The following is an 18627-nucleotide window of genomic DNA, read 5'->3' on the forward strand; positions in this document are numbered from 1 at the left end:
AAGCTTTAGATAAGTCAGTGTATACACAGTCAACTTCATAACCTTGTTCTAAAGCGTTTGAACATATGTTTGAGAATGTGAGGAGATTAGTAACTGTTGATCTTTTTTTCACAAAACCATGTTGCTGTTCGCAAATGATATTTTTACTAAAATATGCTACGCTTTCACAAGCAACTGGTTCAAATACTTTGGGAATGCAAGAAAGCTTTGCAATGGGCCTGTTGTTGTTTTTATCCGACTTGTTACCTTTCTTGAAAATTAGTGTTAGAAATGACTTCTTCCATATACTGGAAAATTTGCCTGTTTTTAGAGAAAGTTTGAATAAAAACGTGAGGGGTGTAACCAAAGCATTACTACACTTTTTTAGTACTATCGGGGAAATACCATCAGGACCGGCTGAGCAGTCATCATTCAACGCAGATAAACGATCAAGGACCGTACTGTGTACCACAGGTATGTGACTACAGCTAGTTTTCGAAAAGGTGTGAAGTTTATGAAAATATACTTGACTAACTTCTTGAGGGCTATTAACAAATGACTCACTGAAATTCGTTGCGATAGCTTTACAGATATCAAGAGTTTTATCTAACGAAAGGTTCTTGTAAGTGAAGTTAACTGGAAAGCCATCTGATTTTTTCATTGAGTTTACAAAATTCCAAAATTTTTTAGGATTCTCTTTCAAAAAGATGCCCATATCAGTAACATAACAGGCATATAAAAAATAAGAAAGAGATTTAAATTGGTTAAAGAGTTCAACATAAAAAGTGAAGTTGACTGGAGACAGAGTTTTGCATGCCTTATTTCTTTTGTTGCCAAGGATGGCTAAAGTTTGTATTTCTTGATTTCTTTATCGGTAAATTTTTTTCAAAACAATAATTAAGGATCCTATAAAAAGTTGAAACGAAAGCTATATTACGTTAACAAACAAATTAGGCATGGAATACAATTATTTTGAAGTCAGTACCAATTTTGTGAAGTATACTTGTAGATTATATTTTGTATGAAAAAACTGACAGTTGGATTGAAATTGTACTAAATGTTGAAATAAATATTTTATTTATAAAATGAAATAATCTTGAAGCAAATATCCTTAACTTTTACCAAGATATTCGAGTAAACAACCAATTTTCACCAAATACAAATCAATACAGTATTTGAAATGTTTTTATAGTATTTTAATTTTTGTAAACAAAATCAACTCGTATTTTCTCGAAATTTACCAAATGTCATAAAAGTTATTATTCGTTGCATGAAATTATTTTTAAGGTAAAATGTTTTTTGCTCCTAAAAGATATTCGAGGTGACATATAAAATTTTAACAGAGTCGATGAAGTTATTGGTTCGTGAAATATTTTGGGTCAATGAAAAATTTCACTTTTATTTTTTATTGTTATAGGAAGAAAACCACCAACCAATGTTTTTGGGAGTTCTCTATGCAGTTTTTGGTGTATTCACCTGTATAACAAAATTTATTTAAAGTCGATATTTCTTTTGGTTTTTGAGATATTGACGATGGCCTATTGTCTCTCACTGACAAGGTCGGTCACATCCCTTAAAGTGTACAACCGATTGTGGGAAGTCTGCTAATCCGGCTCGAAGGACCAAATGTAACGTTTAAGTTTTTTATTATAAAAATAGCAAAAAAAGACAAAGAAATAAAACGCAAACCACTTTGTAAGATACCTTTTGAATTGTTTTTTAGTCATAAAACTTGATGTATATTCGAACTTATAATCATTTCATCAATTGTTTGACATGAAGATTTGGTATCTCATTTGTCGACTGTATTTAATATTTGCAATAGGTTTGTTTCCTTCAAGTGTTCAATTGTCCTCTCTCCTTAATTCGATTCGAATCCTTAATATCAGATTTAAAATTTGTTTCTATGCAAAAATGACATTACCTGCCATAAAACACAAATGTAAAATGCTGTTGGTCTCAAAAACTGCTGCAATGATATGCATTTAAAAAATATAAAAATCCACTGCATTTCTCAATGTTCTCGGTAACTACTCCATGGATTTTGATACTTAAATAATGTACACTATAACAAACTAAGCTTGATATTCAAAATTTTTCAAACTGATTTTTCTTTTATAAGTTACATTGGCTGGTTAAATTTATAAATTTTATGCACTTTTAATAATAATTTCCTTTATAATAACATCCATGTTTAAAAAACGTTTTCCATTAAGAGATATCATTTTGAATAACTCGCTTTTCGTCCAGTTGTCACTTTTGAAACTGAAATCTTTTGATATTTGAGAATAAAAACATTACTAAAAATGGAAAGACAAAAGCTTCAACAATTTTTAAAATTTAATAAAAAATGTGTTCAAATTCTGCAATCACGTCGAATTTCAAGGATCATCGAAGACAATACTCTGCTGGCAATAGAAAACTGGTAGAAAAATTTAACTTGTTAGGACAAGTAAGATATGTGAAGAACAGAGATCTTTTAATCCAACACCTTTGACTTATTTCTTAGGGCTCACAGAAAAGACAATGTTCCATAATCGTTATGAGACCTGATTGTCTAGAGCTTGAAAATGTCATCTATTTTTAACATTTTTTGTGTGGCACTAGAAATCAAAAAATTTCGTTTTAACTTATCGGATTTATTACTACGTTTTTCAATTTTAAAAACAATCTTTGCTTTTATGAAAACACCGCTGAATATGGCCCCCTCGAAAAGTCAAACCTGGACAGAGGTATTTATTGAAAATTGACGAAATGAAGCACTATTAAAAAAAGTTCGTAAATTCGGGTATTTTTTAGTGTAAACGATTTGAAATTATTTAAATGAAATTATGCTTCTAGGTATGACGATAACCATACATGCTGAAAACAACATACCAAAATTTGACTGATAGTTTTAGGTTCAATAGCTTCTATGATTTTCACACCGCTGCGACGAGAAAAGTCGTTTGAGATAAATGAGTTCAAATTACAAAAATTAGGTGGCGCAACAGTCCGTTGAGAACTAGGGCCTAGTGCCTTACGACTTTTAAATGTTCCTGTGAGAGACTAGTGTTATCAGGAATGGGGGGGTCTACAGCTTTAAGCCGAATCCAAACGGCACTTTTCATGATAAGAATTGTCGTTGGAAAATTTGTGAAAAAACTTTACTTGGCTAGACAGGGATCGAACTCAAGACCTCTAGCATGACAGTCCAATAAACTAACCATGGGCACTACGAGGTTTTCAAAAATTGAGCTAATTTATAATACCTACAGTTAGTCTACAACTTCAGCTCCAAATAGGATCGCTTTGGAACGTGAAGGGTTAACGAGCTTTAGAACTATAATATTGGAAATTTACACATGAAAATTTATATTTTTAAGAAACTTTGTACTTTCGAAACATAGTAAATCGATTTTCTAAACTTTCTAGACGACCCGTTTTTCTTAAAAATGGAATGTGTGAAGTTATCGCCATCAATTTTGTAAATTGGTCATCATCATGAAATAATGAATAGGCAACCGTAGTTGTCTTGCACAAAAATTAGACATCTTAATCTCTACAATAAAATAAATATCAAATATTTTAACCCAGTCTCACATTTTATTTCTAAAATATTGTACAATTTCTCTGTTTGTTGTTAGCGTACAACAGTCCTATGAACTCATCACAAGGAATCTCTCTTAATACGATGGTTTTAAAACCTAAGGCACTTGAAACGTGGAGAAATTTAAAAAGACTTAAATTTAAGTTGGATCAATAATAATAAAGGGAAGTTAGAATAATAAAAATGGGAAGTTAGAAGAATACAATAGTATAAAATCCTTATTCTTGGAATTTCAAAATATGGAATTTAAGCAAAATGTTAATGATTTCAATTCTATATAATATTGTAACGACTTGATGAAAATCTCATAAACTTCATTTTACCTCACTCAATATTTAAAACAAAAAATCGGGAGAAAAATAATAAAAAAAAACTTTCACAACAAATTGCTCAAATTAAGTTCCTAAATTGAGCTAAGTTTTTGATAGGCATGATGCCAAAGATATTGAAAAAATTAAAAAATATTTAATAATAAACACAAGTATCATTAAATTCTCTTTGTTTCTGAGAGTTCAACTACCTTCATCTATTCTACTTTATCTTAAACTTCTCTTCATTTCAGCGAATCCCACCCGAATGCTCATTTTCGTTGTGGAGCTCTTTTAAAAAAAATATACAATCACACCAAATTAGTTAATTCTTTTAATACTGTTCATACAAAGCTTTAAATTCCATGGAGGACTTTCCTTTGCAAATTGCTTAATGTACATATCTATATATATCTTTTTTTTTATTCTGCGAAAATTGAAAAGTTTACCCAAAGACAAACTATGGAGTTTCACAAATTTGAATCACAATTATGGCATTTCAAATAATCCACGTCCGTTATGTCACCCCTTCTATGAGACTCCTTTAAACATAGCCATAACATTTCTATAGGAGCTCTTTCAATTTCCCAAAAAGGAGATCTACAAAAACTTCCCAAGCGGATTTCCAATACAACTTAGGGGACTATATGAGACGAGACTCTGAGCCAGAGACAGCAGCAGTCCCAGCCAGTTTGCTATATGTGACTTTGTATTGCTTCACCAATTTTCCATTTCTGCTATATTCTATAGCTATAGCTATACCTTTTGTATAGTTTCTATATGATGCGTCGAGAAAAGTTTATCGCACACATTAAAAGTTCTAATTGCATTCTAACCTCGTTCGTTGGTGGGCACTAGCATCGCCACCGCCACCGCCGCCGCCGCTCGGCACGATATTGCCATATTGCCATATCCCCATAGAACCCAATGTGCCAACCTAAAATCTCTAAGCTAGTCAACCAGCCCCATCACAGCTAGAGCTAGACCATCAGCATAGCACGGTATAGAGTTCCATTACCCGAACCGAGCACGCCAACGCGCCGGCCGGTCATCATAATTGAATGAAAATCAGGTTTTCACACTTCTCACATATCGGAAAGAAGGGACAAGCAACGACCAACGACGACGACGACGACGGACGGGAACTGCGACACTGTATGGAGCGTAGAGTGTACAAGTACCACTGATGCGCTCCAGCTCCAGAGTCCAGCTTTAGCTATAACCATCCACATAGTTATTTCATTTATAGAGTACAGAATCGGGAATAAGTGAATACAACGATGACGACGACGACGAGCTTCAAAATAAAAGAATTCAAACAACTTTGCCAGAGAAATTTGAACACGTTTTTGGGTAAAACGAGAACAAAACGATAAATGCAGGCCGAGGATGACTATGACAACCATGACACGAACAAATGAAACTACCACGTTTTCTATACAGCACAAGAACGACATCGACACAGACACCGACACTGACGACAAAGACAACGACAGCGATAGCGACAACGACAACGAACGCCGACGATGACTATGATTCCGGCAGCAGCGTTTGATGATAAGCAAAGCAAAGCGAGAGCCTTTAAAGCCCAAAAGCACCATAAAACGCCATTGCCATTGATATTTAGCAGATACACCAGCGTTGTTATAAGATATTTTATTAAGTTTTTTTTTTGGTTTAGATTTTGTTACCATTTTAATGAAAAACACTAAAAACACTGTTGAAAAGATTGATAGACTCCCAAATTAAGAGAGGTGCAAAAAAAAATATTGGTCTGATAAAAGAATATCAAAATTTACTTTAAACACTTAGAGCCGTTTTCGAATTGAATAATATTTGAAAAGTTAAATAATACTTTTCCAGTCGACACTTTAGAAGCAGTCTATTGGATGTCCGAAACAGAAAAGGCGACGACATTGGACTCGCCTATGACCACCACCTAATGATAGCTACCCCAAGATTGCGAACAGCTACAGTTCGAAGATCCAACGGAATAACGCGAGCCCTCAAAATCAACATCGCCAGACTAAACGATCCCACGACCCGTCAACAATTCAGGGGCCACCTGTCTCTCGAAATGAGAACAATCAGCAGCACAGTACATGACGACATCGAACACCATTGGAATGCTGTGACTAATGTTTTTATTTCAGGTGCTGACAAAATAGTCACTTGGCTTTCAGAAGAATCTTGGGCAAGGATCAATAAATGCAAACAGTTAACAGAAAGAAATGAACTGAAGTCCTAGTACCACATGAAAAAGAGAAAAGTTTACGGCATTGGAGCATTAAGCAGAAGATACTGCAAACAGGTGCGGCGGCTCAACCGTTTACAGAATAAACAAAGAGCTGATCGTTGCCGCAATAAAAGCACTTAAGAACAACAAAGTGTAACGACTTGATGGAATTCCCACAGAGCTTTTGTTTTTGTTGGTGATAAGCCATGTACAGCGAACAGCGTTGTCAGGTAGCGAAGGGATCCAATGGACTTTGATATCCTATTTAAAGAACTTGGATTAAGCGGACGATTTTTGCTTACTCTCTTATAGGATCATGGATCTCCATCAAATGACAATAAGTGTGAAGAAAGAAGCAGAAGTTTTGGGGCTGAAAATTAATTACGGCAAAACAAAAGGAATCAGCCTCGGAACCCGACCATCCTCTCAAATAACTATTTCGTCGCAACGTGTGGAAAAAGCTTTCAATACCTTGGAAGTATCGTCTCCACCGAAGACGTCATCTGCTACATCGGCAAATCAAAAGTGGCGTTCGATATGTTGTAGAAAATTTGGAGGAATAACTCTATCAGCTTAAGAACAAAGCTACTACAAAAATGTCGATTCTGTGCTTCTTTATGGGTGCAGCACTTGGAAAGTTACTCTAGACGTCTTCGTAACATCCTTCGGATTTTCTGGACAAACCGTATATCAAATGAGGTTCATCATAGAAGGAAAGGCCAGGAACCTAAAGACTCTATAATACGAAGGCGTAAGTGGCAATGGATCGGCCAATTTTTTTAAGACTAGAAAAAATGAATAATATGGTCATTTTTTCGAATTTAAAAAGTTGATAGGTCAAAAACTTTTAAGCCAGATTTAAAACCAGCTTGAGTTTTTGTGGTAACTTATCTTCAAAAGTAATATGAAGGATGTCTTCATGCAAACCACGGTGTTATGTCGGGAAGGTGCTTAACGACGACTCAAATTGATTAAGTTTTTTTGAACTTTGACTGCGTTAATTTTCACAATTTCTTAGTATTATCATTTAGTAATGGTGTAATTCTTTCTTCTGAAACATCAAAATATAACAGCTTAAAAAATAGGAGTTGCCAAAAAACTAGCTTTTGTGTCAAATTGAACATCCCAAACAATGGGTATAAACGACTATTCAAAAAATTCTTGAAAACTGTTTTTTGTCAATTTTGATAAACGGAAATAACTTTCTCTTTCCAATTCCTTTAATTGTTATCACAGTTCTTTGATTTTCAAACAATCCTTGAGGAAACACAGTTTATCATTTTTGAACGTTTTTTTTTTTCATTTTAAAAACACAAAATTAATTAAAACCACCTAATTATATCTATTGTCAAGTTTTTAAAATGGTAAAGTTGTCTGAAATTTTTGCAAATGTTTCGTTATCAAGATAAGTTTGTTGAGATTTCAACACAGAAACAGACTTTTCGTTTATTATTTTAAAGTATTCTTTTTACGGTACAGAAATCAAACAAATATACAAAATATAACAACCTCTCTCTTAATATTTAATATTTAATTGAATATTTCCATAAATTCCATTTGTAATTTTGTAATGTTCAAGTAATTTCAATACTGAATTCACAAAAGGAATAAATAATAAGGTGGTCAGAAGAAAGGTAGGCATTTACGCAATTATTCTTTTGAAGTTAATTAAATTTAGCTTAATTGTCTTTCCATAAATAATTTATCATTTGCTTTTGACAAGTTTACAAAATATCTAAATTTATAAAAGTGCTGAATCTGACGTGAATACTTTTAGTTTAGATTTTTCATCTATTGGTAAATTTCAAAACGCATAATGGAACAGAAAAGGATTTATAATTTTGATGAATTTTTTCTTGCACTATATCAAGTTCCCATAATCAAACGGGAACCCCCAGCATTCCTTATTGAATTGCGTCTTAAACTATCAATAGTTTTTGCTTCGGGATTATTCATTCAAATGTTAAGCTTTTTAAGTACAATTTTGAAGTACTATTTCCATGATCTGGATTTGAAACTTAACGAATTATCTGAGTGTTTGGCAGTTTTTGTTGGAATTTGGATTGTGATTTACAGAGAATTCACATTTATCATGAAGAAAACAAGAATTCGAAACTTCTTAAAAACACTCGAAGTAATTTTTCCGAAAAACTACAAAGACCAACAGACCTATCGTTTGGATAATTATGCCAAAGAAATCATGGGAAAAAATAAAACCATAAGGCTGGCAATTTTAAATGCAACTTTATTCATACTTTTGATACCAATTTGCAAATCGATTTTCTTCTGGGTTGTTTCCGAGGACAACAATTATCAGTTTTTGTATCCTTTTGTCGTGTGGAATCCTTTTGGCACCTCCAGTTATCTTGGTTACGCTGTGGTCTATTGTTTTCAGGCCGCAACTATTTTTGGGGGATCTTACAGTTGGTTAAAGGAGGATATCATAATTGCAACGTCTACAGCTCAATTATGCATGCATTATAGGTACCTGGGTGAGGAGTTGAGTAAGCTTGATGCTCGACAAGGCGAGAGAACTAATCGGCAGTTGGCCAGGCTTGTTCGATTTCAATACAATTTAGACAGGTAAGTTGAAAGAACTTTTAAATATGTGTTCTTTTATTGTTAATCAATACTTTCCACAGTATTTGCAACGAAATGAACGAAATCTACAGCTTCAGTAATTTTATGACCTTTGCCTTTACGAATATTTGTGGTTGCATGTTTTTGTTTTCGTTGGCTAATTCGAATGACTTATTTAAGACTCCAGTATTTGTGGTGGATATTTTCGCACTCATGATGTCGGTTTATTTGAGATGTTCCATGGGGATAAAACTGTTCGATGCTGTAAGTCTAAAATATTTGATAAAAGTGTTGATTTTGTTTTAACAAATTTCTGTGCTAGAGTTCAAATTTGCTTTATTCCATTTATGACCATAATTGGTATGAAGGCACACCCAAGTACAGAAAGATGGTATTGATTATGATGATAAAGGCTAATAGACCACAAACCTTGCAAGCATTCAAAATGAAGACGGTATCAATGGAATATTTTAAAGAGGTAGGTATAAGTGTCAGGGTTGTAAGAGAATTCAGTCTGTTGGAAAAGCATTACTCAGAAAATAATCATTTTCTTTATTTCAATACTAGAAGCATAATGTCTTCATTTAATATTCATAATATTTTTTTAAGGAGCTTTCCAATACTAAAGGGAATGTAGGTATGGTATTGGTGTAAAATAATAAAGATAAATAATAAAAATGTTATGAATCGTAAATAATTTAAAATGAATGATAAACGTAAACATTCAATTATCAGTCTCAAAATTTAAATAACGAATATTGACTTCCAACAAGATTGCATTTTGTATACAACTTTGATATGAATTTAAAACAATATAAAGTAAGATACGATTCTATTGAATTTTGTTTAATTTTTTCCAGATCATCGTTTCAACTTACGAAATTTTCATGTTTCTCTATAATGTAACTAAATAAACAAACACACCATTTTAAGTAATTGTTTGATATTCTCTAAAACCAATATCTATGCCTCATAGATTTTCAATGAACAATAACAAATAAAAACACAAGCACTAACTGGTTTGTAAATGTACTCAATTGATTTCTTCTATTTAAAAAACTAAAGAACATTTAGGTGCATTAAATTTGAATTCGTCAATAATAAAAATTCTAGACAATAAATTTTGATTTAAAGGGAAGTGAAAAAATTGGAAATGATAAGCCATTCTTAAAATCTTCAACATTGGTTAACAATCAATTCAATCTTAAAAGCTAAAAGCCTAAAAATTCTTTGATAAAAGTAGATACTTACTTGAAGAGTCTTCACTGTTTCTCTCGATTTTCAAAAGATAACACTGTTTAAGTATTTATATTTTTTAAAGCCAGACATTCTATTAGTATTTGGGTCATTGGTTATGGAATGTGTGACATGGCCCGGCACCATGCATGAACTATAGGTATTTTAAATGTATGTCTTCAATTTTAGGAAAACAGTTCGACTTTAATGCCCCTCGTTAGTTGAAACATGGTTACCAATGCGAAATTTGTTTACGGGCCATTAATATGATTTATTAGTTATCGAAGCCACCATAATGTTTTTTTTTTTTAAATCGTTATCCAACATAAGCTGTTCTAAGGCCAATACGAGTGTAATTATTTTCAGCACTTAATTAATGGTTTAATTATATTTACTGAAATACTGTTTAGTTTTTTAAAATCCCCAATTCAAACCTAAGTTTTGAGATTTCTAGGAAGATCGTTGCCATAGTGAAAATCAGACCAACAAAATATGTCTTAAGTCTCAGCCTCTAATCGCAATCTGAAGTTTTAAACTACTTTCTTAAGACAAATATTGATCAAAAATAGTCCAGTAAAATAAGGGTTTGTAAATTACGGTCGCTGGCTACCAAGTCACAGGGGTGGACTATAGGAATGAAGACGCCGGTAACAAGATGGTAATGCCTTGAAACCTGTGTCACAACCAGGAAACTATGGGCCAATTTCGACAAAGCAATAAACCTTTTAATTGCGAACCTAGACAAAAAAAACTTACGCCAGCTTGCGAGAAAAACAGGTCAAAACTTTCTGGGTTACCCAAAAAGCAAAAGAATGCACCTGGCGAAAGGTCACAACGTGAATCGGGGGATGTAGTGATGACGAAGAACTTATCATGCCACTCCCCTACACTAGAAATAAATTCTAAGGCTTAACTTGAAGATATTCCAAGAAGCAGCCTATTATGCTTTACCAAGCTTCTAAATGTCTAGAATAAGACAACCCAATAATACTCTCAAAAGTAAGTTCACATTTGTTTATCTTATTACGCGAAAGTAACTATTCTGAGGGGCGCGGGGGTATGTCAGTCGGTAGTCTGGCTCTTGGGAATTTAGTCGCTATGGAGCGTTTCTCTGGTGCAGACCGTGCGTTGTGCGTACGTGAGTTTTACAAAAACGATAATTCGGCGACTATAGCGCGTAGAAAATTCTGCAGAATTCGACATATTCGTCACTTAAATGATGCGTCTAGCACTCGACTCATTTCAAAATGGGTTAAGAAGTTTGAAGAGACTGGGTAAACTCTGGAGAAACCAAAATCTGGTCGGCCAGAACAGTCGAAAACGTGGACAGTGTTACTCAGTCTATTCGAGATGATCCAAACCTCTCGATTCGGAAGCGTGCTGTTGCTTTAAATGTGCACAAAGTTGCACCCGTACAAAATTCAGTTAGTGCCAAAACTGAAGCCTCAAGATGCTGGTCAGAGGCTTGCCTTTGTAAATCAGATGATTGAGCGCTTTACAACGTTCACATCTTGTTTTCCGATGAATCCCATTTTCACCTGAATGGGCATGTAAACAAGCAAAATTGTCGTTACTGAAGTGCAACCAACCCAAAACAAAAACATCAGAAACCGCTACATTCAACCAAAGTCACCGTATGGGCAGCGATGTCGGCGCGAGGAATTGTCTTCCTTTTTGAAGATTTAAGGGGACGCACACTGACAGTGAATTCAGAGCGTTATGTGGAGATGTTAGACGAGTTTTTCGTACCCCAACTGCAAAACTATCCTGGTTACAACCAAAGAACATGGTTCCAGCAGGATGGAGCAACTTCACATACGTCCAACAGATCTCTGCCTCGAGTTCGAGAAATTTTTCCGAACAAATTAATCTCCAGGCCAGGTGACATAAATTGGCCTCCACGGAGTCCCGATTTAACGAATATGGATTTCAATCAAAAGTTAACGCTAATAAACCGACTTCCCTGGCACAATTAAAAGACTACCTGCCGAGCTGTCATAGGCAATTTTAGTGCCCGACTAAATGAATGCCGAGAGCGCAACGGTTTATATTTGGACAATGTTATTTAAAAAAGATAAATTCCCAAACAGTGTACTACTTCAATATAAAATAAACATTTTTTCAATAAAGCTAAGACTTCTTCTAAAAAAAGTTTTAAATGTGAACTTTCTTTTGAGACACCTTGTACCATAGATTTATTCATTCTTTTAAGTAAGTTCAATACTTCAGGGTATCACAGTGGATCCTTATTTATCTAAGTATGGCCATAACGTCATCAATAGCTTATCTATTAACCTAACCTAACATAACATAACCTAAAATAGACAATAGTGTTTTAATAAATGTTAACGTTAGTTGGAATATTTTTCAAAAATATATTTATTTGGTATAACGTTACAATGTGTAATTTAAATTTTAATTCAAGTCTCTAGCGTTATTAGTTCGTGAGATGTTTGAAGTTAACCAAAATTTAGACCTTTCTTTGAATTGGTAAAACCCACCCAAGGAATTTGTTTGAGAGAAGTCAATATCTCTACTGGTTTTTGAGCCATGGACGACGAAAAAAACGTCGTGAACGTACGAACATACGAAAGTACAGACGAAAGTACACACGCACGCACAGACATCTCTCTAAAAATCTTTTATTTCGACTCAAGGGACCTTGGAACGTCGAGAAATGTCAAAATTTTCAATATGACACATCGGACCGATTATAATAACTTCCTGTGGAAAGTTAAAAATTTAAACAAAAATTTGTTTGACTTAAAAGAGTAAATTGAGATAATGATCATTTTACAACTTTTTGTTAATTTTACCCAATATTGAAATAAAAGTTAAAATTGTAAATGTCCAAAATTTGTATTAAAATCTATAACATCACTGGCTATTGTCATTCTTCTTCTTCTTTTTTCTGTAGATATTTTTCGTTTTTGATTGGGGCACCAATGCTTGCCGTTAGAGGTGTCTGTCTAACTGGGTACTGGGGATTCTATTCTTGTTTTCCAGCTTTATCTCAAAGGCATACAATACGAATATCCAATGCAGTGCTACAGAGGGTAACTACACGAGTATATGATGCATCTATAAGTCTGCAATCGGGTCACGTCACTGAATGTCTAGATTTTGTGTTTTCATTTTTTTTACGGTACGTTGGTATATTACCACGACTCACATATGATATTAGGAAGAAGAAATATATAGATGCAGATTTATCTAGAAAACAGAAAACTATGTTAGAAGTTCTAGATGATATAAGCACATATGTATCTAGACTAGAATGTTAGTTTGAAGCCCACGTGCATAAGATTTAACCCATGATAATTTCATATTCAAAGTTTGGAAAATATCGTGAAGGTATGAGACAAGAGCATTGTGTACCCTTTTATCTATTGGCCACGTTTGTAGGTTGAAGTGCACCACCAAAAGGTACTTATACACATCGTACTGAACCCCCGCATATATGCATTTATGTAGCTAGAAGAATAGATAAAGTTTGGAATTTCTCACTTAAAGAGGCGATACTGAGGTGATATGAGCTTTTGAGGTGATGCGCGTTGGTTGGCTTTGAGTTTTGGGTCTTCATCGTTGGAGATCTTTGTATAGAAATGTCACCTCGTACAATGCATTCTCGTGCATCCATACCTAACTACACTTCGGGTATTGTGATGTGGAGAAAACACTATTCATTGCCTAGGCTACAGGAAGTTAGAGTGAATTTGTTGGGTATCCTAATAAATCTAACAAGATGATGATTCTCGGAAAATGAGCAATAAATTCCAAAACCAGACACTGCAATCTGGGTGCTTGATTCTTTTTGTCAAACTGCAGCATTCCTTAATGTGATGACCACGTATGCTCTTGATGGTATGCGTGTCACTTTGTTTCTTGTTGGGTGGTAGAGAGGAAGTTGTATATTTAGAGCTGACATCAAAAAGTATAGTAGACTAAGTACTAATGAATTTTTTAATTAATGTTAGACGAAAGAAGGTGAACTTTACTTTATTTCCACTTGAAGTCTTGTTCCAATGGAACTATCTCTTCTTTTATAGATATAAGCCTATGAACGATGATTATTCAGGTAGAAAGTGTTTTAGTAGTTCAAGATCGGAAAATCCCATATTTTAAAAGTTCCCTTCATTTAAATGATATTTTCATGTCTTTAAGGTGTGGTGGGAATTTTCTTGATCAGACGTTTTAAATATCGTATACATTTTAACCTCAAGCGGATAAACTAGAACTTTGTTTTTCTTCTGAAGACTCTTTCAATATGTTAGAGTTACAGCCTTGAATAACAACTAAAATATGTCGAGAACAATATTATCTAAGTTATGTTTTATATTTATTGCAGTATAAAAGAAAAATAAGACTATCAGTATCAAGACTTCATTTTCAATTGATTGACAAAGAGATAGCCATTAGCAAGCTATCCGCAATCCACAATCCGCGCAAAGACTTTTTCACATAAGAAACAAAAAGATAATTTATTCAACTTGAACAAAAAGAAACAACTCCAATCTACCAAAGAATTGATTTCATGTAATTAAGTCAGCTAGCTGAATTCCAACAACCAACATTCACCATAGAACAACAACAAAAATAACAAAAACAAAAAAGAACTGATAATCACGACTTTTTGTTTTAAAAGTATCTCTAAAGGTGACTGTGTAATTCGTGGCTTGTAACACTCTACATTAAAAGTCGGAGTTAGTTCGGGGAACGACCGACGACAGATTACAGCATAAGACCAAGTTAACATTTTTGGTATAATGTTGGTAGATTAAATTTGCATTAGCCGTAAGTTGGGTGATCACAACAAAAATAGCGGGGTAGTGTTAAATTATTTGCTCACGATTGTAAGAGATGTTGCTTGGAGGGTTTAAAGTATCTACGTAAATATTGACTCTTATATGCTGATGCAGAACACGGGAAAATAACTGTGTTTTGAGGTTTTTAGACTTTGTCGTGCTAAAATATTACACAAATGTTTTAGAAACCCATCAGTAGCAGAGTTTGTTTTCTAGTAATTTTGTAAAAATAATATGGGCCAAAATTATATTTTTGTCGAAAAAAAAAGCTGAGAAGTCTTCATCAGTGTCCTTGAAAAATAGTTACATATTTTAATTGATTGTGTTAAGGAAGTATCACTTTATAATGAACCCTTATTTACAGGAGTCTTTCAAAACCCCATGAACTTTTGTTTAAGTATAATATAAGTTCAACCAGCTGCCTTAAGTACCCGTGGCGTAATGGTAAGTTCGTAGGACTGTCATGCCCGATGTCTTGGGTCCAATCCCAATCTAAAGTTTTTTTCATGGGTAGTGCTTTTTGCGAAGAATTGAGAAATCGTCCAAAAGTAACTCTTGTGACGATTTGGCATACAAACATTTAAGTCTTGGATAAACCATGACTTACACAGATAAACCATGAGTTACTAGGACATAGTTATAAACTAATTGTTCCGAAACACGAATTTATTTTCGTTCTTAGCAGTCTTGAGTAATAATTATTTCTTTTAAAGTAAGGTTGGATAACAGTGCATTAAAAACTACGGTGCCAGTAATATTGCCAGTTGGGGACCTTCAGTTAAGCTAAAACCAAACGGGGAATTTGATAGAGCACTTTTAATGAAACGAATTATTCTTGGAGAATTTGTCAATTCCTCGTAACAGGCAGTACCCGAGAAAAAACTACTAAACAAGACCTCTGACATGAAAGTCCAACGCACTAACCATCACGTCACGGGTACTACCTAAAGATTTCTTAACTATATTCTTTGCGTTTTTATAAATTTCATACTATGTTATGTTTTCAATAAAAGTTTTTTAAAAAAATTTATAATATTGGTCACCTATTAAAATTTGTCTGACGTGCTGTGGGTCCTTTGTTTTTGAGTGTGTTCTTTTTAAATTGTTACGATCTGAACAAAAAACAAACTTATTTTCAAGCTGTCGCAATTTTTATACCGAAACACGAGTTAAGCAAAATCAAATATTCACGTCGGACAATTTCTGACAAAGCTTAAACCTTATTTTTGAAAATTGACTACTGGATAATCAACAGAACAATTTTCAATTATTATACAACTTCAACAAAATTGAATACCAAAGTTTTTTGTATTGAATACCCGGAATTCAATTTAGATTTCGCTTTTCAACAAAAATTGTGATATTGATTACCGCAATTGTCTTATTGACAACCGCAGTTGACATATTGACTCCCGAATTTGTCGTATTGACTTGTTGTATTGACTACCGCAGTTGTTTTAATATTGACTACCGCAGTTTTCATATATACTACCGCAGTTTTCGTATTACTACCGCAATTGTCATATTGACTACCACAGTTTTCGTATTGACTACCGCAATTGTCATATTGACTACCACAGTTTTCGTATTGATTACTGGAGTAATAATATTGACTACTGGAGTTATAATATTGTCTACCGCAGTTCTCATATTGACTATCGCAGTTGTCGTATTGACTACCACAGTTGTAGCACTGAATACTGGAGTTATAATATTGACTACCGCAGTTGTGGTATTGACTACCGCAGTTGTCATATTGACTATTTCAGTTGTCATATTGACTACTGGAGTTATAATATTGACTACTGAGCTATAATATTGACTACCGCAGTTCTCATATTGACTATCGCAGTTGTCGCATTGACTAACGCAGTTGTCATATTGACTATTTCAGTTGTCATGTTGGCTACTGGAGTTATAATATTGACTACCGCAGTTGTCGTATTGACTACTGGAGTTATAACATTGACGACCGCAGTTGTGGTATTGACTACCGCAGTTGTCATATTGACTATTTCAGTTGTCATATTGACTACCGCAGTTCTCATATTGACTATCGCCGTTGTTGTATTGACTACCGCAGTTGTCATATTGACTATTTTAGTTGTCATATTGACTACTGGAGTTATAATATTGACTACTGGAGTTATAATATTGACTACCGCAGTTCTCATATTGACTATCGCAGTTGTCGTATTGACTACCGCAGTTGACATATTGACTACCACAGTTGTAGTATTGAATACTGGAGTTATAATATTGACTACTGCAGTTGTCGTATTGACTACCGTAGTTGTCATATTGACTATTTCAGTTGTCATGTTGGCTACTGGAGTTATAATATTGACTACCGCAGTTGTCGTATTGACTACTGGAGTTATAACATTGACGACCGCAGTTGTGGTATTGACTACCGCAGTTGTCATACTGACTATTTCAGTTGTCATATTGACTACCGCAGTTCTCATATTGACTATCGCCGTTGTTGTATTGACTACCGCAGTTGTCATATTGACTATTTTAGTTGTCATATTGACTACTGGAGTTATAATATTGACTACTGGAGTTATAATATTGACTACCGCAGTTGTCGTATTGACTACCGCAGTTGTCATATTGACTACTGGAGTTATAATATTGACTACCAGAGTTGTAGTATTGAATACTGGAGTTATAATATTGACTACCGCAGTTGTCGTATTGACTACCGTAGTTGTCAAATTGACTATTTCAGTTGTCATGTTAACTACTGGAGTTATAATATTGACTACCGCAGTTGTCGTATTGACAACCGCAGTTGTCATATTGACTATTTCAGTTGTCATATTGACTATTTCAGTTGTCATATTGACTACTGGAATTGTCATATTGACTACCGCAGTTGTCATATTGACCAAACTAGTTGTCGTTTTGACTACGAAGTTTAGTCAATATTAGAACCGTAGTCTAAATTTCCTTCAACCAAAAATGTTATATTGATTCGACTACACACGATTATTTCAGGGACAATGCTTTAATGTTGTCTTCGAATGCGTCAATTGAAGCAGGCTTGTCTGCTAAAGGCGTTTAATCGCACAATCTAGGCTGCCAATTGACTTCCGAACGTGAGATAAAATGTGTACCGAACTCGCCTCTCAATAAGTCCATTCTTGCGCGTGCTCTTTAGCACCGTCTTGTTGAAATCTCATGTAATGCAAGTCTAATTCTTGCATTTTGGTCAAACAAAAGTTGGATATCATCTCGCGGTAGCGCTCACCATTCACATTGCGATACGATTCGCATCATCGTTAAAAAAGTACGGTCCAACGATGCCACCAGCCCATAAACCTCACCAAACTGTGACTTTTCCTGGATGCATTGGTAGCTCTCTCAAAATCGACAATTCTGTTTAATAACGTACCCATTGAGCCAAAAATGAGCTTCTTGGCTAAAACATTTTTTTTGAAGAAGCGTGCGATAAACTTTCTTAAAAGAGCACGCATTTTGATAATAAAAAATCACCTTTTACAATCTATTATTCTTTTTTAAAAATCATGTTATTCTCAGCACTGGATTTTTTGAGGCGACGCTATTTTATTCCAACTTCATGATGGTTTAAAAATTTCAGATTTGTTTTCTATTTCTGGGAGCAAAATAAAACAAGATGTTCTCATGATATTTGAAGCATAAATAATTTAAAGCAACTTTTAATTATTTGCATTCGATCAAATGTATTTATTTTTGAGAAAATTTTAACGAACGGACTTTTGCAAGTGAAATTTTGTTTCTAAATAATTTGTATAACGTGTGAAATTTCATTTTAAATTTCTGTTAACAACATTTTAAATCAATTTTTTTAAATTACTCGAAAATTTATGCATTTTTGTGTGGCCTAAAATTTGTAAGTTCTCAGTG

The 18627-nt window shown here is 34.0% G+C and overlaps 2 protein-coding genes across 3 annotated transcripts in view; one reads left to right on the forward strand and one right to left on the reverse strand.

The window, feature by feature from the left end:
* LOC129946981 (serine-rich adhesin for platelets) overlaps window positions 1-18627 on the reverse strand; it is a 437327-nt gene that overhangs the window by 291647 nt on the left and 127053 nt on the right. The gene's annotated exons all lie outside the window — the stretch shown is intronic.
* Window positions 7916-9672, forward strand: LOC129946982 (odorant receptor 85c-like). 2 transcript variants are annotated; one of them, XR_008781671.1, is made up of 4 exons: window positions 7916-8695; window positions 8755-8956; window positions 9061-9170; window positions 9553-9672. XR_008781671.1 is itself a non-coding variant. In XM_056057366.1 (4 exons), exons 1-4 carry the CDS (start codon window positions 7929-7931, stop codon window positions 9604-9606), a joined length of 1179 nt encoding a protein of 392 aa, XP_055913341.1. In that variant the 5' UTR covers window positions 7916-7928; the 3' UTR covers window positions 9607-9672. The 2 variants fall into 2 exon arrangements, 1 of the variants encoding a protein (XP_055913341.1); XM_056057366.1 differs by having other exon boundaries at window positions 9015-9170.

Source organism: Eupeodes corollae, chromosome 2 (genome assembly GCF_945859685.1).
Source record: "Eupeodes corollae chromosome 2, idEupCoro1.1, whole genome shotgun sequence".
Classification (NCBI taxonomy): Eukaryota; Metazoa; Arthropoda; class Insecta; order Diptera; family Syrphidae; genus Eupeodes; species Eupeodes corollae.